General features: G+C 49.9%; 1 protein-coding gene across 3 annotated transcripts in view; it reads right to left on the bottom strand.

Moving 5' to 3' along the window:
- SAMD4A (sterile alpha motif domain containing 4A) overlaps positions 1 to 23,961 on the bottom strand; it is a 61,484-nt gene that overhangs the window by 20,939 nt on the left and 16,584 nt on the right. For all 3 annotated transcript variants that reach the window (XM_072337652.1, XM_072337653.1, XM_072337651.1), the window contains one exon: positions 2,521 to 3,039. In XM_072337652.1, the coding sequence (XP_072193753.1) occupies positions 2,521 to 3,039 (519 nt within the window). The remainder of the gene's footprint in view (positions 1 to 2,520; positions 3,040 to 23,961) is intronic.

Raw genomic sequence — 23,961 nt, 5'->3', positions numbered from 1 at the left:
TGTTTGGTTTTGAGCATCTATCTGTGGACTCACTGTGCTTCTGTCCAAGTAAATATTGCATTAAGGAAACTCAGGACCAAACACACAGAGCGTGGCCTCCAGTTGCACCTGCAGGTTGTCTGAGCTCCACTGCCACCCAAATGAACCAGCAGGAGCTGTGCAGTCCAACGATATGGCACTGAGGGACATGGTCAGTGGGCATGGTGGGGGTGTGTTGGGGATGGACTTGTTATCTTAATGGCCTTTTCCAACCTAAATCATTCTGGGATTAAATTCCACAGCAGAATAATATGGGTGTGATGGTGCCATGTGAAATGGTGCTGTGGGGACACAAGGGAGATCTGACCCAGGCGGGGGACAGTGTGCTGGGACCACTGTGGCAAAGGGCCACGGCCATACAACAAATTCACATTAAGCAGCTTATTGAGAAGTGTCCTTTAAGACCCATTGCTTCTTGCCCAGCTTGTCAATGATTAACCTGCTGCACCCAAAGCTTGTTTTGTCGCAGGCTCTTTTCCTGCAAGCCTGACCTGGATCAGTGAGGCCTTTCCCCTCTTGGCTAACCATCCCAAAGCTCCCCAACACCTCAGGTCTCTGTGGAGCACATCACTGGGACTGCCACTGGCACAGCTGGTGTCACCTTCACCCACATCATCCTCAGATTAAGCTCATACCTCCCTACTTCTAGCTCACGATGCAAGGTCCTAAATCCCTCCTGCAGCCACCTAATCTAATCCCCTGCCTGGCACGCAAAGCTTCCAGCCATGCAAACATCATGAGGAGGGATAACAAAAAATAAGAAAAATAAACACCGAGAGGTTTAATAGTACAGTTGCAAATGTATTAATGACTCTTCTCACTCGTTTAACCTTTCCCATGCAGCTTGGTCACTCTGACACAGCTCTCCTCTGCCCCATGCGAGGCAATGAAGAAGCCCCATGTTGTGCAATCACAAGGTACCAGGAGCCGGGAAGTCAGAGCTGCTGCCAACCCTTGTATCACCTCCCAGTGCTGCCTGACTTGGTTCCAAAGCCACACGTGCTGCTCTCTGATCTGCTCTAAGCCAGGAGAGCTTCGTGATGGGGACAGGATGGGAACATCAACCACAGCCTGTGGAGATGCTGCTAAATCCCCTTCTGCTAAATCGCTAGGTGACAAAGATGGGTGCTGGAGAGGCAGGGGCTGGGCTGCATGTGAATTCAGAACTGCATCTCCCATTGCTGTTCATTTAAAACACAACCTAATAAAGCACTGATTAGAGGAGAGGAAAAAAACAACAGCTTTAAGTAAGCATTTTACAGCTTCCAGCCACTTCATGGTGCTTTCCATAGGCTGATGGAGAAACCAATGCCTCACTGCAAGCGCTCTCTGTATCCCTTGAGTCTTAGGGAGGTGCCCAGTGGGGAAGGCTGGAGAGGGAGCAAAAGCATACTTAATTATATACATACATACATAATTTTGGGGAGGAATGGGCATTTATTGCTATTAGTCAGCTCCAACAGCACGGATAGAAGCAGGGAACCAGGAACTGGGTGAAGCAGCCCTGGGACAGGAATAGGAAGGGACTGTCAGTGCTTCGGACAAGAACATCCCAATAACAGGTGGAGAAGGGTTGAACAGAGCAGGGGAAGGGCAGGGTGAGAAGACTGTGCTAAAATGAGGACAAAAAGCATGTGTTGGGGGAACGTGCTTGCTTGCATGGCCCATCAGGCAAGATCCAATGATACAGAACCCAAGGAAGGTCTCTGAACAGAAGCCATGTGTCATTAGGGACAAGGACACAACAACCACACAGCGCAGGAGCTCACCGAGAAGATGCTCTGCTCCTCTCCCAAGCTGCTCTAAGAAAGTCAGAGCTTCACTACACCTCCATTCACCACCAGTGACAGAGTCCCAACCACGGCACCTTCCCAGTGTCCAAGCTTTGGGCTCTGTGCTATCCCCACCAAAACTTGGCAGGATCTCAATAGGGAAGAGCTTTGTAACTTCTCCACACAGAGAACTTCACAACTAATCCTCTCAATCACCATCAGCTTCACACCTCTCCCTGCTGCAGATTAAAGGGGTTGTTCTCAAAGATTCCAGAACCCAGCCCTGCTTCTCAACACAACGCCTGTTCTTTGGGCCCTGATTTCATCCCCTTCCAGGTCCCCAGGTTGCTTTTGGAAATGAAGCATCAGCTGCCTGCTTTGGGAACTTCTGGAGCCGCAAACCTAGCTGGAGCTGCATGAAACAGAAGGGGCTGCCCTCCATAACACACCGTTTTGCTCTTACAGCTTTCTGGTTGCTTTTCTGTCCTCTCCAGCAACCTTATTAAAAACCCACAGAATTCAAGGGAGAAAACCAAAAAGACAAAAAAAAAAGGCAGGTGGGAAATTATATATATAAAAAAATAATAATAACAAGCAGAAAAACACCAAAAGCAGGGAGTTTTCTGTGGCCTGGATGAAACTATCCCTTCTGCTTACCGTGGCAAAGAGGGATGGTGGGACCAGCTCCCCAGAGCTCCCAGGTACTTACTGGTGCTTGTGCTAGTGCCGATGGTGTTGATGGTGGTGGGGACGGAGGAGGAGGAGTAGAGGGGCAGATGGCCGTTCTCGCAGGCCAGGTTTTTGTCCTGCCAGCTGGAAGCGCTGACGCTTATGCCCGAGTCTCGAGAGTTTTGCCATCCGTTGAGTTTATCGTCGGAGTTCTGTCTTTGGTGATAGTAGTGCGTCTGCCCGTAGTCCACCGAGTCCGAGCGGCCCCTACCCTGGCTGCCAAAGGTCCCCGACGTGCGGTCCTCCAGGTGGTTGAGCCACATGGCCAGAGCGCTGCGGTCCTCCAACGAGGTGGCCGGGTGGATCAAGGCGTAGGATAACAGCTGCCGGCTCTCCTCGATGTGTTGGTTGTGTTCGATCGAGTGGGCCAGGATTTTAGGCAAGAGTTTCATGTATTCGACTTTTGCTTCGATGTTTCCGGGCTTCAGTAAAGGCAGGTGGGTTAACAAGAGGGAAATCACTTTATCCTTGGATTCCTGTTGCCATTGGTTAATGATTCCTGTTGAAGGAATTGGGGGGCGGGGGGAAAAAAAAAAGAGAATTGAGAGATCAGCAGATGGATCTAATGAATGAATGAATGGGCTGGAACAGGCTGCCCAAGGAGGCTGTGGATGCCCCATCCCTGCAGGCATTCAAGGCCAGGCTGGATGTGGCTCTGAGCAGTCTGACCTGCTGGTTGGCGACCCTGCTTACAGCAGTGGGTTCGAACTAGATGGTGATGGTGGTCCTTTTCAACCCAGGCCATTCTACGGTATGATATGATATAACTCAGAGAGGGTAAATACAACATGACAAAGGGATCCCTTGCATGCATGATGCCACAGCACAAATGTCTGTCAAGCTGGAGGTCACTGCTCTCCAACCTCAGGACCAACAGCCACTCGGTACCCTGCACCCACAGGGAATGAAATAGAGCTGGCATAGGGTGTGAGCCCTAAAGAAAAGCCAGCATTCCACAGGGACATGAGGCGTGGGACAAGCAAGCCAAGCTGTGCAGCGTGACAACCTGCCCTGCAGGAATTCAGGGAAGGGCTCCGTTGTAGCAACCGCAGGGCTGTTGTTAGCTCGTGGCAGATACGAGAGGCTTTGGAAGAGCAGAGAAAAAAGCAAACACGGGGTCTAAGCTTAAAAAATACGCAAAGGGAGAGAAGGCAGGGAATTATAAACTGGTCACTCAACTCAAATGCCTGGAAAACCAATGGAACAAATAATGAAACAAGCTACTTGTAAGTACTCAGAAGATAACAAGATGATAAGTGACTGCTGACACAGATTTGTCAAGAACAATTTAATTTCCCTCTGCGACAGAGTAACCAGCCTGTGAATAGCTGGAGCAGCAGCAAGCACCGTACGGCTTGATGTTCATTAGGCGCTGCTGCACTCGGCTTCCTTGCCAGCAAAGCAGAGAGACACACTCAGATGGAACAGCCGCCATGTGGGCACACAGCTCATCAGAAAGCCATATGGGAGAAGTCAGGAGTGGTGATCCATTGTCAGCATGGAGGTGAGCTCAGAAGGGAGCACTGGACCCGGTGATGCTACTTGGAGGTTTGTTAGTGATAGAATCATAGAATCAGTCTGGTTGGAAAAGACCTCCAAGATCCCCAAGGTCAACCATCAACCCATTCCACTGTGCTCACTGCCCATGTCCCTCAGTGCCACATCTCCATGGATCTGGAACACCTCCAGAGATCCTCCCACTCCTTGGGCAGCTGTGTCAGTGCATCACTGCTCTGAGAAGTTTTTCCTAATATCCAACCTGACCTTCCCCTGGAGCAACTTGAGGCCATATTATCTCATCCTATCAATAGGGTGATGTGATAGATGCATTTGGTGGACACACTCCCATGAAATGAAGATTTTGATGTCCACCTGGTTGGCCCACCAGGCTCACCCTTGGGAAGACCCAAGTGCAGCAACCAACCCAACACTTCCAACACCCTATTACACCACAACCCTAAAAAAAGGCACCACTCAGCATCTGGCTAACACAATCACAGAATGGCTTGGGTTGGAAGAGACCTCAAGGAACACAAAGCTCCAACCTCCCTGCCACAGGCAGGGCCACCAACCTCCACATTGAATACCTGCCCAGGCTGCCCAGGGCCCCATCCAACCTGGCCTTGAACACCTGCAGGGATGGACGGGGCATCCACAGCCTCTCTGGGCAGCTGTTCCAGGACCTCACTACAGTAAAGAACTTCCCCCTGACATCCAACCCCAATCTTCCCTCCTTCAACTTCAAACCATTCCCCCTTGTCCTGCTGCTATCTACCCTTTCAAAGAGTCAAAAGAAACAAACCCTAACATCAGCTCCACAACACAAGCACCAGTGAGCAGCAGCAAACACTCCAGCAGCTTCACGTTCCTATTTCCAGGCATGCAACTGTTTTAATAGGAAGCCACTAGATGGCTTGCTGGAAGCGCTGCTGGCTCTCCCTGGAAGTTTCTACAGTGGCACACACTTCTTTGCAGCCCCAGCCTCCTCCCCATCTCTGCTCCCCATCGTGTGATGCAGCTTTGGGTGGGACAGAACCACGGTGTCGGCAGCAGAATCAAGGTGTTGGTGCTCAGTGCATGCAGAGATGTGCACGCTCTGCTGCTTAAGGAGTGGATTTGGAAAAGCAACACTTAATAACCTAAGTACGCTTGTAGGGAATACACAAAGTGTAGCAGGAGTCTGGGTGCGCTCTGTTGTGGATACACAACTTCATTTTGGGTCATAATTCATTGTTCTGAGCTCTTCCAGCTTGCCACTGTTTGGGGGATCTGAGCACGATCCCTCTGCCAAGAATACCAAGTAATGGGGTGTTCTGGATGGGACCACCCTCAGAACACTCCGGTGCAGCTTTGCTCTTTCACACAGAGTAATTAACCACACAAACAGGAAAGCAAGAAGAGCGTTAAAGACCCTTTGCTTCCAGAAGACCCTAAGAGGGAATCTGGGATTATCTGGGGTAACCTTCTCAGTGAGAACAGCCCATGCAGTTTTCCTTTGCCTGTGCCTGAATCTCTGGGTTGTTAACCCTGCCCAGCATAGGGTGTTAGAGCTCCATGATCCTTAAAGTCCCTTCCAACCTAAACCATTCTGCCATCCTACGATGATCCTATGACCAGCCTCATCACCATCACTTTTGACTCCTGCTCTCTTTTCCATCAGTTCCACAGTGTGCAGAAGGCAATATGAAACTAAAGCCATGTCGTACAAAGCTGATGAAGGCAGATTTGTGCTGCAAGGCTGACAAGATGACCACGCACCTCAGACACTGATAGAGATCCTGCTTGGAACACTCGCTTTGGACCCCCAAGAGGTTTTAAGGGTTGAAATAACAAGCCCCGAAGGATGGAGAGCTTATCTTAGAGCTTTGGATCATCCTCAGCAGGAGTTGTTGCCTCCCATGATCAGGTGGGGCTTAACTCATGTCCCAGATGCCAGCTCCCCACAGTCCCTACATGCTCCCTTAGTGCTCCTGAGTCACAGGTGTGGACCCTAATGACACAACAGCCTCATGAGTTCCTCCATGTGCTGCTTCAATGATGCCTGATGCTCTCTATGGCAAAAAAAAAATCCAACACCAAAACCCAACTTTGGCTGCTTGAAGGAACGGCAGGGATATAAAGGATATTTGGGTATTTGCAACAGCCACATAAGGTGCCATCTGAAACTGCAGTCTCTTTTATCCTTCCAGTGCAGTATGCTTGCCATAGAGCACAGCATGCACGGGGTGCCAGCCTCAGATATCACTAGGTCCCTCTATTAAGGCTGAAGCTCACGCTGCCCTATGAGCAGGTGCAGTGGGGAGACAGCAGGGAAAGTATTCTTGTCCTCCCAGCCTTCCTCCATCAAAACAACGTCTGATGTTTGCAAACCTCAAAGTACACAATCACCTGTTTGTTTGTCTGTTTGTTTGCTCCACTCTAATGCCTGCAAGCAGATTTCAAGCTTCAAGTTGGAAACCAGTGACCCTGCACAGAAGGATGGGCTGCCAGCGCGCTCTCAGGGATGCATTTGCTCGTTAGCGGTGATGTCTCCAAGGAACAATGAAATGCATGATATCTCTCGAGTGCTTAATATAAAAAACAACAACGCCAGCCAAGATAAACCTTTTCATTTTGAAAGCAGAAGAGAGAGCTCGGTGGCAGAAATTGGGTTATGCTCCTATTGTCGTGTGCAAGTTATCGCATTTCACAAGTGAAGTAGACAAATATGTCAGCTGAGGCTTTGACAAAGCGGGCAAGATGGATGATGTGCAATTTATGAGCCAGACAGCAGCCTATAATGAGTAACAAGGACAACAATTAAAGACTGCAAGTGTTTTAAAAGCTGCCCAAGGATTTTCTGAATGACAAGGAGTATGTTTAAATAGCAGGCTTGGTATCATCGCTCCACAATGGTAAGTCAGTGCATTGAAGGGCTCTGGTTGTCAGTGAATTACTCTTAAATTACTGTTCTATTATACCCTTGTTTTCAGTTTAACAACATTTTTTCCATAAAAAGTTCTCAAAGACACATTCAAATATATTTGCACAAGCTAGAAATGACCACGAGTTAGTTAGCTCTATGTATCTGAAGGGCACTGACTAAGCAGGACACCTCCAGGATGGCCAAACAGATCTGTGCTCCCATCTCTACCCAAGGACTAAAAGTAGAGACAGTATCAAAGATTGAGGCTGGGATTACTGATCTTGCATGGGATGTGCCCCAGTGTTGGGGTCTGAGAGGAGGAACGGAGCACAACTGGCCACCTACCAAACCCTCCTAGGGATGGACTACAGCCCAGAACAACGCTGCATCTACTTGGAGCAAGACTGAAATCGGCTGCCCTGGTGCACATACTGGCTATTTCTAGGCATGCATGCAGGAAGGGCAAAAAATGCCCACATAGAGGAACTCTTCCTCAGCGGCATTCCCAGAAGAGCTTCCCATTGTTTGCAGTTTCCTGCATCACCAACGCAGCCCTGGCACTGCTCAGTGGAGGAATCCACTCCTTTTTGCATAAAAAATAGCACTTGGACCTCTCCTGCTTCATAAAGCTCCTTCAGCATGTGTATTAACAGCCCTACAGCCTCTTTGGCCAACATGCCATCCTTCAAGGAGGTGCCACCACCAAGAGGCAGACATCACCCCTACTCCTACTGGCCATTTGTTCCCATGTCTCTCAAACACTTGCCTTGACGTCCATGTGGATTCTGATAAGCTAAGGTTGAAATCATCTTTGTCTTTTGGCTTCTGGATGAACTGCAGTCTGATTTAACCAGATCTCATGTCCTGCGTCTTCGCAAGACACATGGGAATCAGTACCCAAGCCTCTTTCCATTCTTGTTTCCCTTAACATCCATGGAAGATAAAAGCTGTGTCTCTAGCAGGACGTGACTGTGTGCTCGTTAATCCTGAGACCACTGTAATGCTTCTGCTGGCTCTATGACTTCCACAGGCCGCATTAATCAGGTGTCATTTGGCTTAGTGTTAAATTGGAGTGGCACGGAGTGACCATACCCAACCCCACACAGAGTGGTTTGAAAACAAGAGAGCGAAAAAAAAAAGCCAGAAGACACAACACGTTGTTTCAGTGGATTTACATCATTTTGTCCCTACACGAGGCCCAATCAAAAGAGCAACGTTGAAGCAAACCAAGTGAGAACCCTGCTGGAAACCCTCTCTGTACCCCTTCCAGAACACATCAATACCCCCGCCATTAAAAACTGGCAGCCTTCCCCTGCGTGAGAGGCCAATAATAAGTATTTCAGCATGTGCCTTTGCTTTATGGCAAACGATGCTAATTAAAGAAAATATATCGCGACGACAAAGATTTCTGTAGACCTGCCAGTTGCAGCGGATAGATGCAAGCTGTGAGCATGGCTCTTGGTGAAAGGATGGTGCACCCAACTCCTGCTCTTCGTCTCACTAACATCAAGGCTCTCACCCATGCAGGTCTTGGGAAGAAATTTGGGAAGTGGTAGCCAAGCTCTGTTTCTGTAACAAGTGCTGGCAAGGAGATGGGAAAAGTCAGGAGGTCTCAAAACAAGCAGAAACCAGGAAGGCTTGTGGACTGCCCTTCATGGTCACCAGGTCCCTTCCTGGACTGCCCACCTCAGCACCTACAAAACTCAACATCTGTAGTTGCTTCATTCTATAGGATGAGAGGTAATGGACTCAAGCCGCGCCAGGGAAGGTTCAGGTTGGGTATTAGGAAGAATTTATCCTCTAAAAAAGTCATCAGGCACTGGCACAGGCTGCTTAGGGACTGGTGGGGTCACCATCCCTGGATGTGCTCAGAGAACGTGGAGATGTGGCACTGAGGGACGTGGGCAGTGGGCATGGTGGGATGGATTGGGGTTGGGGATCCTCAAGTCTCTTCCAACCTGAATGATTCTGTCATTCTATAATGCAGCACAACAAGACAATTGCTGAACTGCCCCTTCCTCTACCTGGTTGACTTCCATGCAGATGATCTCAAAGGACAAACAGACCTTTTGTCATCAGCACCCACTGCAAGGGGACAGACAGACAGCAATCCGCACCTTCAGCCATGAAAAGCCCATATACAGCATCCCCCCGCCAGCACCACAACCAGTGCATAGTTCAGGCTCAATGGAAAATGCGCTGGTTATACACTGCAACCTATGGGTCCACTTGGCACTGATGCTCCTCTGTGTTGCCAGCAGCTACCTCACTCTCAACAGGGATAAAAATATATCAAGTACTTTCCTAACGTTTTGTTTTCACCTGGCAGAAATGCTCAGAGCAGGAGGGGAGACAAACTGGCCATGGTGGATGGTGGGGAAGAAAGAGGAGATGCCATAAAAATGGAGCAAGAGCAATGGGCACTGCATGGAGGTGGCTGGAGAAGTCCCAGTGCAAGCAACATCAGCTCCTTGCAAAAGCAAAGGCAAGAGACAGGCAGCAAAAGCAAATGTTTATGACTGTATCCCAGGATTCAGTGCTGAGAGAAGCACAGAGGACTTCACAATGGAGGATCTTCACTGTCTTTAATAAGGAGATTAAGGACCTCCATGTAAACTACATGATATCGCTTCAATCTGTGAAACATAGCAGAGTCAATTTAATCACTGAAAGCAATTCCAGCCAAAAGACGCAATATTCCAGCAATCAGCCTTAGTATCCTTTCATATGCACCAGGCAAACTCTTCAGCATCCACCTCCAAGGCAGCAGGGATGGACTCGCTGATGGGCTGCAAGCTCCCAAGAGCTCCTTGGCCATCATCAAGCCATATTTTTTTGTGCTCAGGGTCAGGTCCTGCAGCTGCAAAATGAAGGTACCCTGATGTGGAGGTATGATGGGCATGGAAGAACAACACAGGGCTGGCTGCTGCATCTTGAATACACTTCCCTTTTGAGGAACAGCCAAGTTCTTGCAACTCTTCTATGCAAGCCACTTTAAGGTGCTGCTGACCATATGACATGCAACCTATGGCAAAAAAAACCACCAAACCAAACCACAAAACCCCAATCCTTTGGAGGGTACCACATGAGCCTAACTTGCCTCTTTGTCCTTTTAAATGCAGGACACCAAACCCTCCAAAGCATTGCCAGCCATGTCAATGGTCTGCTTCACAGTGCATGTTCCCTTCCTTGCATGGAAGACATCACTGCAAAGGATGCTCCCAGATGGAGCAAAACACTCGCTGTTTTGTTCAGCAACAGAATGAACTGGGAGATCCCTTCACAAAACAGTCCTTAATTCACACAGAGCTACAGGGACAGAAGAGCCTGGCTCCACTGTGCTGCAGAATGAGTAGAAGGAAAAAAGATTGTCACTTTTAACACTATTTTCTCCCTAAACCCAGCGACCTTCCAGAGCTCCAGTGAATCCATCCATTCGGATGGGGGGGTTTTCCTATTCCTAATTGGCTGCACCACTACGGTCTTCAACCCAAAGCAGACTTTCAGGAAATCCATTGGGAGTGTGAATCTTTTCCCACAACATATTAACTACACAAGCTGCAGTTTGCTCCATTTGCACACCATGCATCTGGTGGGAAGTTTTACAGGCTCGTTTTCTAGGCCGTGTCTGTCACACACTTTTGCTATGGAGCATAACACCCCGTATTATCGTAACACTCCCTAGCAACATGACTTTTAATTCAGTGCAGGGCTTTGCAACACGGAGAGCATCTCACTGAGTCACAGCTAAGACGACATGCTGGGAAACCTCATCAGAAGCCCCACAGGTGCCACAGAGACCCGCGCCATGCTGATCACAGCAACACAGAATTGCTTGGGTTGGGAGGGACCTCAAAGATCTGATGCACGATGGCATTCAGTCTCAGTGCAATGAAATACCTGGAAAAGATGAATTAGCATCCCCAGTTTCATCAGCTGCGGTCCAGAAGGCTCAGCCTTGTTGAGCAGCGACAGCATAGATGGAAGCAGTGCCAATGGATGTGAACTGGGACTGAAGAGTGAAAATGCCACAAGTTTTGTCTGACTTGGACAGAAAAATGTGGGAAATGGTGCAGTGTCAGAAACCAGAGCTCAGAGCCAGCCAAGGTGCCACCTCCGCACTTCTTACCCAAAGCCCAGGAGGAGGCCACATGCTCACCAGGGCATGGGAAAAAGGACACGCTGTTGGGAATGACCAATAGGAGTGGATCAGAAACTCGTGTGCTTGAGATTCAAACAGGACAGGAGTTCCCAGACATGTCCTGGTGGTTTCTGAAGCATTCCTTGCCTCATCCCCTACGCACTGTAGGGCAGCAATAAGCCATGGGCAAGAGCACTTGAATCTTCAACATCTCTCAGGGATCCCAAAACATTTCCCAGCTCAGGCTGGAGGACCAGCAACCCCAATTGACACTTGAGCAGGCAGCCCATCACCAGACAAGGACCCACAATGCCAGTTTCTACTTATTTGATGAAGCACGTGAGCTCCTACCAGGAACCTGAGGCATTGTGCTCCCAAGCCCAGAGAAGCTATGGATACCCATCCCTGGAGGTGTTCAAGGGCAGGTTGGATGGGGCCCTGAGCAGACTGATCTGATTTAGTGGCTGGCAACTGGCCCATGGCATTGGGGTTGGAACTGGATGATCTTGGAGGTCTCTCCCATCCCAAGCCATTCCATGACTATACCTGACTGTGGAGGAAAGCACAGATGGGTTGGGGTTGGACTTGGTGATCTTGGATGTCTTTTCCAACCGGAATGATCCTGTGATTCTACGTTTCCATGCTTTCCATTACTCTTCTCTGAGTCCCATCCATAAAAACACCCAAATCTCCACTACTTTCAGCAGGGAGATTAGAGGCGCAAGCACACACACTGAGGAAGCACTCCTCTGACTTCTGCATTTCAATTGCAAAAAGCCTTTTAGCAAAAGCTCAATTGAAATGCAGATAAGTTTCTTCAAAGGCTATAAAAAAAAAAAAAAGTGATTATCTGGATGTCATAACTGTGTTGCCTAACATGGATAAAGGATTTAGAAGGGGGAAAATACTAAAAATAAGTTATGAAGGGTATGTAAGGTATTGATATACAGCACATGGTTTCAACTGTTAATCATTGAACGGATTCCAGTGTAAAAATAAAGAGACTGGTGCTGCGCATAATGGAGGAGTTGCTCTATTTATAAACTTCTCTGTGCAAAGGGCAGCGAGGGCCGGGGTGAGCGGGCAGCGAGGAGGAGGGCTGTGAGACCCAGCTCATCTTTTGAGGGAAAACACAGGGGTTGGGTTTCTTTTTAACTTCAGCCTTGTCAACAAAATGCAAGCGAGTTGTACGAGGGGGCCGCGCGTTCCACGTGACCGTCAGCATTTGCAGCTACTGCATGTGACAGCTCTCCCAATTTAGCCCACAACTGACTCCCTCTGACCTGCAATAACACCACTCCCAAATTAGAGCCCTCCATTTGGCTTGGCTTCGTGCCGGCCCGGGGAGCGACATAAAGCATCCTTTTTCTCTCTCCCCACCCTTCCCCCCCCCACTAAACATTCATAATCCCGTCCTTCGGCTCTGCCAACCCAAACCCCAACTTGGGGCTCTTTTAGCTTTTTCCTCTTCTTTTTCTTTTACTTGGGGGGGGCAGCGACAGAGACGGGTGGAAAAACACCAAGAGACGAAAACAACAACAAAATCAGCCCAAAATTCCAACTCGGTGACATTCAGCTGGAAAAGCTCAATGACTCACATGCAAATAAAATCTGCCTGAATTCGCCGCTGCATGACGCAGGCCGCTGGCTTCGACATAAAAAGGCCGCGATGAAATCACCCCACCATTCAATTCCAGCTTGGAAGGCGGAGAAAAAGAGGCCGCATCAGTGCAGCTCCCTCAGCTTAATAGGAAACACGAAGGAAGGAAGCAAAGCAGGGTGAGAACATCCCTGCTCTCCCCTCCTTCCCCCCAGCACCTCACGCCATCCGCCGGCATCGCCCGTCGGTGCTGGGCTCCAGCAGGCTGCTCGCTGCCTGCCAGCTTTTAATGGGCTTTCCTGGAAGACCGGCTCAAAAGTGAAATAAAAATAAAACGTGGCGACGTAGGAAGGCGAAGCCCCACTCCTCCCAGCGGCTTCTTGCAGAGATTTCTGCCCCGGCCTTTGCAGAGGGCTGCGATGCTGTGCAATTCACATTTACAAACGCTGGAGCGGGTCCAGGCGCTGCCAGCATCCCCCTGTGCACACGGTAAATCTTAGCTCTTGGGTGTTTCCCTTGCTCTGAAATGTGACTGCTTTTTTTGCACGCTGCCTGACGCTCTCGCAGTGCTCTGGGGATGGGGTGCACGGGGCCCCCCCAGCACTACCATATGCGCAGGGCTAAAAGCAACAGTTCAATCAACTGAAAAAAGGTCATTTTCACAGAAACATAGAACCGTCTGAGTTGGAAGGGACCCTTAAAGGGCATCCAGTGCAACCCCCCTACAATGCATAGTGACACCCACAGCTCTACCAGGTGCTCAGAGCCCCATCCAGTCTGATGTCTCCAGGGATGGGACATCCACCACATCACATTTTAACCCAGATGCTGAAGGCTTCCCAGAAGGCTTTTGTCGCTCCAGCTGAAAGAAGTCCTTAAAATGAGCACTGGCACCCCAAAATATCACTCTGGTGCACAGCCAATGTGCATCCACTGCACACCCCAGCATCCAGTGTGGCCACGCATGGTTTCGGTTGGGAAAATGGGAGGAGCACCAGGACACTTGGTGATGTCCTGGGTGCTGGTCCCCAAGAGGTTTTGTACCCAGCTGGATCCCAACCCTGTCCTGCAGCGAGGAGTGGGGAGATGAAGGTCCATAAAAGGGAACCAGGAGAAGCGAGCCTCCTGCCAGCGAGCCTGCATTTGCTCTGCAGGAATCTGCACCTCCCCTGGAGGGAGAAAAATATAAATATCCAGAGGTCTGCAAGTGGGGAAAGGTTGGAAACACCCATACGGAGCCATCGGTAGAGCTGGGGCCATCTGGTCACCCCCAGGCGAAGGGACGCTGCCCTCCCCTCGCCACCAGATGCTAATTCCTTTCATCCTCATCCCATGTAATTTTAGGTTTGGGAGTGGGACCATCTGCCAGGGAGATGCTCAGTTATTTCTGTCCATGCTCTGCCTTTCTCCACTCCCTCCTTAAAGGAAATCCAAATCAGGCACCGTCCGCACACTGCGTTGCTCATCCCGTCCTCTAATTACGGCGTGCTAACGAGTGGCACGCTCTGCAAGGCCGGCACTCCTCAAAGCACGGGCTGTCATTATCTTCAAAGCACTTTTTTATGTCCATCCCCACATCACCACTGCAAGGCGGCCATTATTCAGTTCTTCTCAATCTGGTGGGCTTGGTTCACCCTCCTGGAGCCCAGCCAAGACGTGCTCAGCAAAACTCAGTGCGGCCATAGGAAAGATAAAACAAACTGGTTCCTATCCTTGGATGCTCACAGGCTACTTCCCGTCACACAGCAGACATGGAAATGTTAGGCATAAAGTGAACACTGGAAGCACACCCACCAATAATGCGGTTTCCATGTATTAAGAGGAAACACAGCGCCTGATGAAAAAGGAGTTTCAGAGAAAGTTTTACTCAACTACACAACCAAATGATGCAATCACAGAATCGTTATGTTGGAAAAGGCCACCAAGTCCAACTGCCAGTCCATCACCACCATGTGTTTCAGTCTGAGGTTTGGCCTGATTCTCAGATCTGAACCCATTTTTATTGCAGGAAACCAGCGTGACGCAACACAGGACATCCATCCACTGGGAGCGCCTTGAGTTGACATCCATCCATTGGCAGCACCCCAATGCACTGAAGATCAAGACTCTAAAGACCCTGCTAGAGTTTGCTCTGCTGCCAGGCTCCTCAAAGCATAACCTAGACACTACTCTGCATGGAAAACATACCTGGGATTTTACATCAAAAACCTGCATTCAGTGCTCAAGGTGTAAGAATCAAGCCTTGGCCACAATTCTTCCCCCGTGGGGGAATCATAGAATCACAGAGTCATCAAGGATGGAAAAGACCACCAAGATCACCCATCACCCATCTCAGTAAACCACGTCCCTCAACACAACGTCTAAATGCTCCTTGAACACCTCCAGGGTCGGTGATTCCACCACCTCTCTGGTATCTCCACATGAAGCCACTCCTCACCTCAGTCTGCTCTGAACATGAGATGCATGGATCTGCATGAGCATTTACCTTAACAAGCCACCTGACGATGCCCTTGCAATTGCATGGCCCTGCTGCTCAGCTGCTTGCTTTGGCAAGCCAAGGACTCCCCTTCCCTACCACCTGCTGCCCATGGAAGTCCCCAGAATGGCACTGAGCATGTTCACATCATATATATGTTACATCCTCCTACTTGTCGTCCTAGAATGGCTTGGGTCGGAAGAGACCTCAAAAACCATTTTGTTCCAAGCCCCTTCCCACAGGCAAGGGTTGCCAACCACGAGATCAGACTATCCAGGAACCCACTGTTCCCACTGATGAATCACATCGTTTTTTTGTCCACCAACAGTCCCAAGAGCTTCTCTCCAGTGCTCCTCTCCACCCACTGCTCACTCGGCCTGTGTTCATGCTTGGGATTGCCCTGACCCAGGGCTAAAAAGTTTCTAAACAGTCAACAAAATCCTTCCTCTTCTTCCCATACATTTTCTTTCAACTAGCAAAAAGCCACAAGGAGAAGGATTTAACTTTTCATTCTCTTGACCAAACGTCATGGTATTTGTGACAAAACATCCAACCAAATGGAAGACAAGTGTTGTTATCTATCCTGCACGGGAAAATCACCTCCCATGCATCCTGTTGTTCTCCCCTGTGCAACAGCAGGGCATTGCAATAACCCCCCCATGGAGAGATTTGGCCCACGCTGCTCTGCACTAACATTCTCTGGGGTTTTGCAATGGATAAATCCACACATCTCCCACCAATCACTGTGAGCTGCTCACTCCTGTGATGCCCAAAGCTCACATTGTGCAAGGAAAGGAGCTATGCTAATGGATCCATGGGCACATTGCTGGAAAAAAGACAGTGAGATGATGAGCACCCACAACACCAATAGAGCTGGTGGGAATGGGAGCTGCAGGGGACCACAGGGAAGGTGCCTCAGCCTGAGGCAGCCACATTTTGGGCCGCAGGGGGATCTGACTGCTGAACACTTGCAGTGTTTCACAATCTGCCCAGAGGGATTAGAACTGCACCCCATGGGGATGCAGACGGTTTGCCTGAGTGCAACAGCATCCTCCTCCTGCTCGCCATCGCTTCTGCAGGATCCGCCTTGGGAGAGCTGTGGGAAGATGAAGCTCCCCAGCTCAGAGGGATTCCTACAGTTGCCTCCAGCCTCCCTAGCGTGACGTGCAGGGAAGCTTCAGGACATGGGGCACACACCTCTGCGTTATCATCCATCTCCTCCCATTATCAGGAGACTCTTTTCAATATTTTCTGATGCTGAAAGCAAAGCAACCTCCCTGCAAAGCCCAGCAATTCCCTTTAACTCTTTTCCTTTGAATTTGCTTCATGTAAGACCAGGCACAGTTACTTTTCATTACGTAAATACATCTATTATGAAGGTAATTTATGGCCTGGCATTATTCACTGAGATTAATGAAGCATCCTCGCTTCTGTAGATAAAACATCTTTCCAAGTGCTTCCTATAGAAACATTGCTTATTCAGACTTACTACATTATTCATCTGCAACACAACGGCATTCTCGTAAGGGCTTTCCATTAGCAGCCCCTTCGACATACCAGCACACCTATGGCACACCCGAGGACTCCCCAGGGCTTCACTGTGCCATTTCTCTACCAGATCTCCCAGCCTTTCACACTGCAGGTTGATGCAGTGGAACAGGTTGCCCAAGGAGGCTGTGGATGCCCCATCCCTGCAGGCATTCAAGGCCAGGCTGGATGTGGCTCTGGGCAGCCTGGGCTGCTGGTTGGTGACCCTGCACACAGCAGGGGGTTGGAATGGATGAGCACTGTGGGCCTTTGCAACCCAGGCCATTCTAGGAGTCTGTGATTCTATGATGCTCTTAAATGATTTGGGGGGCAAAACCGTGTAGGAGGCGAAGCTGGTAAGTGCCATCTAATCAGCCAGCGCATGACCTGGAATAGCCATGTTTACCACTTCTTCCTGGCCTGTTTTACAAGCTTTGTGGCTGTGCCTCTGGCACCTTCCCTGCACATGGGGTGAGGCCATAAAGGCAAAAAGCCATCGCTTTGGATCGCAATGCACAGAGATACCCACAGCTCCACCAGTGCCCAGAGCTCATCCTCTCTGGGCAACCTGTGCCAGTGCCTCACCGCCCTTATTACGATAAACTTTTTCCTTAAAGATCTCCCTGTGAAGTGTCTTATAGAACAGCAAGTTAACTCTGCACTCATCTTAGAAGAGGTCCTCACAACATGAGGAGCAGCGCTGCAAAACACCACCTCTATCTCTCAACATCTCAAGTAGCTAGAATACTCCCTCATAGCTCCCACACAGTTCCCATAGAATTATCGCCAGTCAAGACACAAATCCACCTCCCTTGGTCTCCCATCTGTGGCCACAGACGTCTCCCAGAAACCCAAGTCCCAGGATCAGCAGCCATTTTGGAAGGAAAGGTTGGAATCATAGAATCTTTAGGTCTGGAAGGACCACTACGACCACCCAGTCCATCACCACTATACCATGTCTCCAAATGCAACATCTACCCTTTTCCTGAGCACCTCCAGGGATGGTGACCCCACCACTCACTGGGCAGCCTGTTTCAACACACCACCACTCCTTCTGAGAAGAGATGTCTCCTAATGTCCAACCTGAACCTCACCTGCTGCAACTTAAGGCCATTACCTCTTGTCCTGTCCAAGACCTATTGCCCTTAGCTTCTGGCAAACCATGGGGACTCACAATAGAAGAAGCTTGAAGTAAGGACCCCAAAGCACTGGCACAAGCAGCCAGGGCAATCATCGTTATAGGAAGAGTTTACAAGCAGAGCAGACAAGTGTGTCTAGTGAAGACAGATCATTTCCAGGCTCTTTCCACTAGTCTGCACAGAACTGCCCTGCCATCAAGTTCATCCATCTCCTTTGCACTTCAACAAAATGCTTTTACAGATCTTTTGTCTAGGACGACAGCTATGCTTACTTAGAAATAAATACTCAGAGCAAAAAAGTGCTTTTCTTGCGCTTCCTGAGACACACGGGTTTGATTAGGACTGGTGAGGAGGGAAATCTTGCTGATCAAATACAGTAGGTGATACGACCCAACATCTGAAAGGCTGGAAAAATAGCTTTAGAAAGCATTAGCTCCCACACTTTCGTGTAATCAGATGCAATGCTAGCCAACAAAACCCTGGTTCTAATAGCCAATCCAAGTTTTGCTTGGCTGGCAGACAAGAGTTGCTTTCTGTTTTTTAACTCCGGCATAAGTCACTCTTGAGAAACAGATTTTGTCTGCATTGTATTTTAAACAAGTCAATAAAAATGTAATTTAGAGGAGTTGGTATTAAAAGGTTGGGGTGAGGTTTTTCCATTTCTTATTCCTGAGTCAATGTTACACTCGCATCTATCTGTCTGGCATGTATGAAGCCTGTCTAGAGCAGCTCCTCAGGAGTATGTGCTATCCCCCAGTGATTAGTGAATGATTTTCCATCGCTCTGAGTGGATATATTCTGCATTATAACTATCCCATCGTGCTGCTTTCCCTATATATTTCTATATGTATATAGAACCCCAAATTCACTAAGGTTGGAAGGGACCCCCAAGATCCCCAAGGCCAGCCATGCCCACTGCCCATGCCTCTCAATGCCACATCTGCATGGTTCTGGATCACCTCCATGGACGATGACCCCACCGCCCCCTGAGCAGCCTGTTTCAACACATCACCACTCCTTCTGAGAAGAAACTGTTCCTAATATCCAGCCTGAACCTCCCCTGCTGTAACTTGAGGCCACCACCTCTCCTCCTACCACTAGTTATACAAGTCTTCGGACAAGGAGGCAAGTTTCCTAAGTAAAGATTATTCTAAACATCTAAAAACAGAGCACACTGGTACCACAATGTATTTTTCATTACAGCGCTACAGGCTGCATCACTACCACTGGGATTTCTTGTTTTCATAGATCAATCAAAAGCCCAACAGGTTGCTCGGAGCCCCTTAAGACTTCTTTTCTTTTGCAGCTGCTTAGGGTTGATGACCAGCAGGGCTGCCGGCATCCCTGGGAGGGAGGCACAGCAAACACATGACTGCAGACCTAAAAATACCCTCTCGGTATCACAACAGTCCAAGAATAGAGAGTGGGACGAGCCTGATGCCAACGTGTTTCTTTGTTTTATTTTTCCACTCTGTGCAGCATCAGGTGAGCGATGGGACTGGCTTTTGGCACTGCTTGGGTTGGAAGGGCCTTAAAGATCATCCAGTTCCAACCCCCTGCCATGGGTTGGTTGCCCCCCGTAGCACAGGCTGCCCAGGGCTCCATCCATAGCCTTGGGCACCTCCAAGGGATGAGGTACCCACAGCTTCTTTGACAGCCTGTTCCAGTGCCTCACCAGGCTGCCCAAAGAAGCTTTGGGTTCCCCATCCTTGGAGGCTTTCAAGGCCTGATGGATGGGGAAAATCCTGGGGAAGGCTGAGATAGATGACAGTCACTAACAGAGAACAGGGCCTTCCTTCTGAAGGAGCACTGGGATTTTTAGAACATGCAACTGGAGGCAAAGCTGGAACCTTGGCAAGAAACATATCAGGTGTGGGGAGAGACATCTCCCACTGAGGTTTAAAGAGAAAACATGAAGAGTCTATTGGCAGGTTCATAAGGGAGCTGGTATAATGGCTGTGGAAGGCTGGGTTGTGTTCAATGACACCAACTTGTTGAATTTGGAGTAATGAGTGCTTTATGCCCATGGGATCCCCGCTCTTCTATCTGCTTCAGTACAGCTCTCATGCACGGATCAAACTGTGTGCAAAGGTATTTCTACATGGCTGGATCAATTCTTTGCATCCTCCTGGGGAAACTAAGCAGAGTGCTTTCCGTAAGCATCCCCCCTGACACAGGATGCCAGCATCGTTTCTCCCAGGTGCTCTGCAGGCTGACACAGGGCTGGCACAGATTCATCCATGGTCAGCACAAACACCTCACATTCATTTCTTTGTGCTCAGTGAGGAGGTCCCAACCTCCTGTGTCACACTGACTGCATGCACAGAATCATCATAGAACGGCCTGGGTTGAAAAAGGACCACAGTGATCATTGAGTTTTAACCCCCCTGCTGTGTGCAGGGTCACCAACCACCAGACCAGGTTGCCCAGAGCCACATCCAGCCTGGAATTCAGTAGGATCCTACAAGGAAGCCCCATTAATACACCGCTAGGACACACAGCTGGGATGCTTCCATTCCCCCTCAAGCTTTGCCATCATACAATCAGGAGCAGGTTGCTCTGCAGCCAACCATCTCCGATTGGCACAGCTTGTCCATAGAGGTGGTGGTGCCCCATTGCTGCACCCAACAGGCAGGGGATGGGCTCTGAGCACTGATGGAGCTGTGGGTGTCTCTGCTCATTGAGTGGGACCAGAGGCCTTTAAGGGTCCCTTCCAACTCAAACCACTCTATGACACAGGGTTCCTTGTTTTCTTCTCCTTTAAGGGCTGTAAGTGTCTGAAAATAGAACATTCCGTGATGGCAGGAAAAGAAAAAAAAAACATAAGAAGAAAAAAAAACAACACCACCAAAAACCCATCAAATAAGAAGTAGGTCAATCAGATAATAGGCGTGATTTAAGGAGGCAGCGTTCGTAATGGGCTAAAAACGGCGCTGATGTGTTGCCGAGAAAGAATATAATTAAGAGTATTTTTAAAGCGGCGCTTCCCCACCCCAGTGACAGAAATCACAGCTCACACTACCAGGATTGCTTCCACCTCATGGAGCAGGAATGTGCTGGCATGCCGCAAGCTGGCCGAAGAATGCGGAGTTTCCGTAGGACGAGAGAAGATCCCAACCGACAGCGGTTAGCTGCATTCTTTCACTGGTACATCACTGCGACCCGTTTGTACAGCAAGGCAAAGGAAACGGGCTGGGGGGTGGGATGTGGCATTTCGGTTCCTTCGGTGGTTTTAATGAGGTGGGGGGGGAAGAGGTCTGAGAAATGAAGGGACTGGGTGAGTGAGATGGGAAGTAGAAGGTGATGGGATGGGTGATGGGGTATGGCTAACGGGAGGCTCCCTGGCTGTTGATGGGCTGTGAGGATGGACATCGGTGCCTTACATAAGGAGCACACCTTTGAGCTGCATTCATTCAAGATTGAGCTCCTTGGAACAAGGCTCTGCCCTAATTAGGAGCACATGGCCCAATTCAAACACGCCCGGGACATGACTCAGGAATTACCGAGTGGAAGGCTCCAGCCCCACGTTATGCAAGAGGTCACACCAGACAAACCCTCTGGTTCCCTTTGGCCTGAAAATACTGAAACCCAAGTGCTGCGTGTGGGCACAGCGGGCCGTCTCCTTGCTTTTCTGGGGCTACACCAAGAGCCAGGCAGCCCCATGCTGAGCAGCACCGGCTGGATCCCTGCGTGGCCCCAGGGCTGCCGGACAAAGCCATCGCATCCAAGGATGCCGTCGGACGTGGGAAGCATCTCTGGGGACATTCCCACCCACTTCGCTCTCAGTGCTGCCAGAGAGTTGCAGAGGGGATGAGTCAGGCCCAGAGAGTTCATTCCTTCGACTCCTGCTCCTTGCTATAATTATCTTTTGGGGTAATTAGATAAGCAGCCCTTCCTTTCATCTTGCCATAGCCAAACCGCATGCGGTACCATCCGCCCTGTAGGGTGAGCTGCTGCCAGCCCCCAGGTGGGAGCGGTGCCCCACAGCCTCCCCCCCAAGCCCTGGCACCCACTCGGGAACAGCGAATACACAACAGAGGTGATGGGGGAGGGAGAGCTGGGGGCTGCATCACAAGGAGGCACGAAGAGATGCTCATCTTGAGAGCTGCTGCCTGCACAGGGGTGGCTGAAAGCCTATAAACCCAACTCGGAGCAATCCCACCACCTCCTCAGCACCCCAGCAAGCAGCAGGCACATCAGGCGTGCTGAGCCTGGCAGCTCCCTGCTGGAAAACGTGGGCTCAAGCCTCCCCCCTCCCATCCCATCCCACCCGCACTCCCTCTCCTACAGGCACGCACAGGGAAAGGGAGGGAGAGAAGAGAAAAACCACAAGCAAATGTTCTGCCGCATGATTTCCCCTCGTCAGGCTCTCGTACTGGAGGCTCGAATTGTCTTCAGGAGGAAGAGAAAAAGGGAAAACAAAAGCCTGGAGGCAGTGCTGGGGGACATGCATGATGCCCCATCCACACTCAGTGTAAACCTAAACTCCTTTGCCAGAGCTGAAATGGAGAGTAATTAAGCATTACTGGCAACTGTCATTTTTCTATATGGTAAAAACTCATCACGGCACAGGTTGGAAAACCTCCAAGCCTTTGACCTATACATTAGCAGCAAGGACTGGAGGAAAAGGACACACAGTGGTTACAGCAGCACAAGGAGCTCAGGAGGCTTTCCAAGCTACACATCCAGTGTGACAAAAAGAGCAGCCTGCTTTCTTGCTCTGATACAACATGGGGGGCTCTGGCCTTATCTCTGGGCAGCCCGTGGGTACCTGCTGTGCTCTGAACATTGCTGTCCCACCCTGCAAACAGAGCACGGCGTTTCCAGCGCTTTGGAAAAAACAGTTTCAGAGGCAGCAGAACCTCTCTTGGCACCTCCAGCAAGTTTCCATTAGTGAAATGCTGAGGGATGATTTCACTTCGGAGCTGAAACGTGGAAAGAGGCGGAATGAGTAAGACGCAGCTCAACACACGCTTGTGCCTCTCCTAAGGCTGAAGGGCTCCTATCAGCTCCTTGGGGGCACTGCCTCACCCTGCACACATAGGGAGATGCTTGCAGGGAGGATTTCTGAGCCGTGTGCCAGCAAATGGAGCACCAGAGTGGGTTTCCCTGAGCCCTGGTGGGGTTCACACCCTGTAATTACATGCTGAGGGTGCAGGGGTGCCCCAGGACCCCCAGTTTCCCTTCACTGGGGCTCTGCCTGGGATAGAGACAAGCCCATATACTGCAGGGCTGTACACCACGTCCTGCACTTGGTCCTCCTCCATTCAAAGCAGGGTGATGATTCGCAATAAAGGTGGTGAGGCACGGGCACAGGCTGCCCAGATGGGTGGTGGTGCTTCATTCCTGCAGACACCCACAGGGAGGGGATGGGCTGTGAGCACTGACGGAGCTGTGGGTCTGCAGGGTAGTTGGACCAGAAGGCCTTTAAAGGTCTCTTCCAACTCAAATGATTCTACACTGCAATATAATTACAGATGAAGGCTGAAGCAGCTGCAACCCACCTGAAAGCAGAGCATGGAGCAGAGCATGGGGCTGGGTAAGGGATGGAGCCAGCCCAGGGGAACACCACGAGGTCCCATAGCATTCCTACCCACACTGAGCAGCAGCAGCAGCGCTGCAAGCAAAGCCAAGGTTATCCAGGTCCAAGTAACTCAGCTATAAATAACACCACTGCTCAGACTTCCCGAGCAGAACGTGTCTTTTCTGGAGCTTGGAGTGATGGAAGGAAATGGCAGCAGTCGACAGGTAGCAAGCATTCCATTATGTAAAGAACTATCATAAAATTAATTGGCATTTTCCTTACAGAGGGAAAAAAGGGGAAGAGATGGTGGTAGGACATACCCCAGGGTAGGACATATCCAGGGTAGGACATTCCCAGGGTAGGACATCCCCAGGGTAGGACATCCCCAGGGACCCAGACGATCCCATTTCAGGCCCTTCATTAAAATGAAATTTCAATTCATTTCCAATGACTCTATTTTTCATTCATTTCTCTATTTATACTTTCCTTTCTTTGGGTGAGTTGCCTACAAACGAGCACATCCCTTCCCCTGCTCTTCAATCCAACTCCACCTCCCGTACCAGGAGTGCTGCTGCAGCTCTGCAGCACACACAGCATTTGCACATCCAG

This window comes from Excalfactoria chinensis, chromosome 5 (assembly GCF_039878825.1).
Source record: "Excalfactoria chinensis isolate bCotChi1 chromosome 5, bCotChi1.hap2, whole genome shotgun sequence".
Classification (NCBI taxonomy): domain Eukaryota; kingdom Metazoa; phylum Chordata; class Aves; order Galliformes; family Phasianidae; genus Excalfactoria; species Excalfactoria chinensis.
This window is presented reverse-complemented; position numbering and strand designations above follow the sequence as displayed.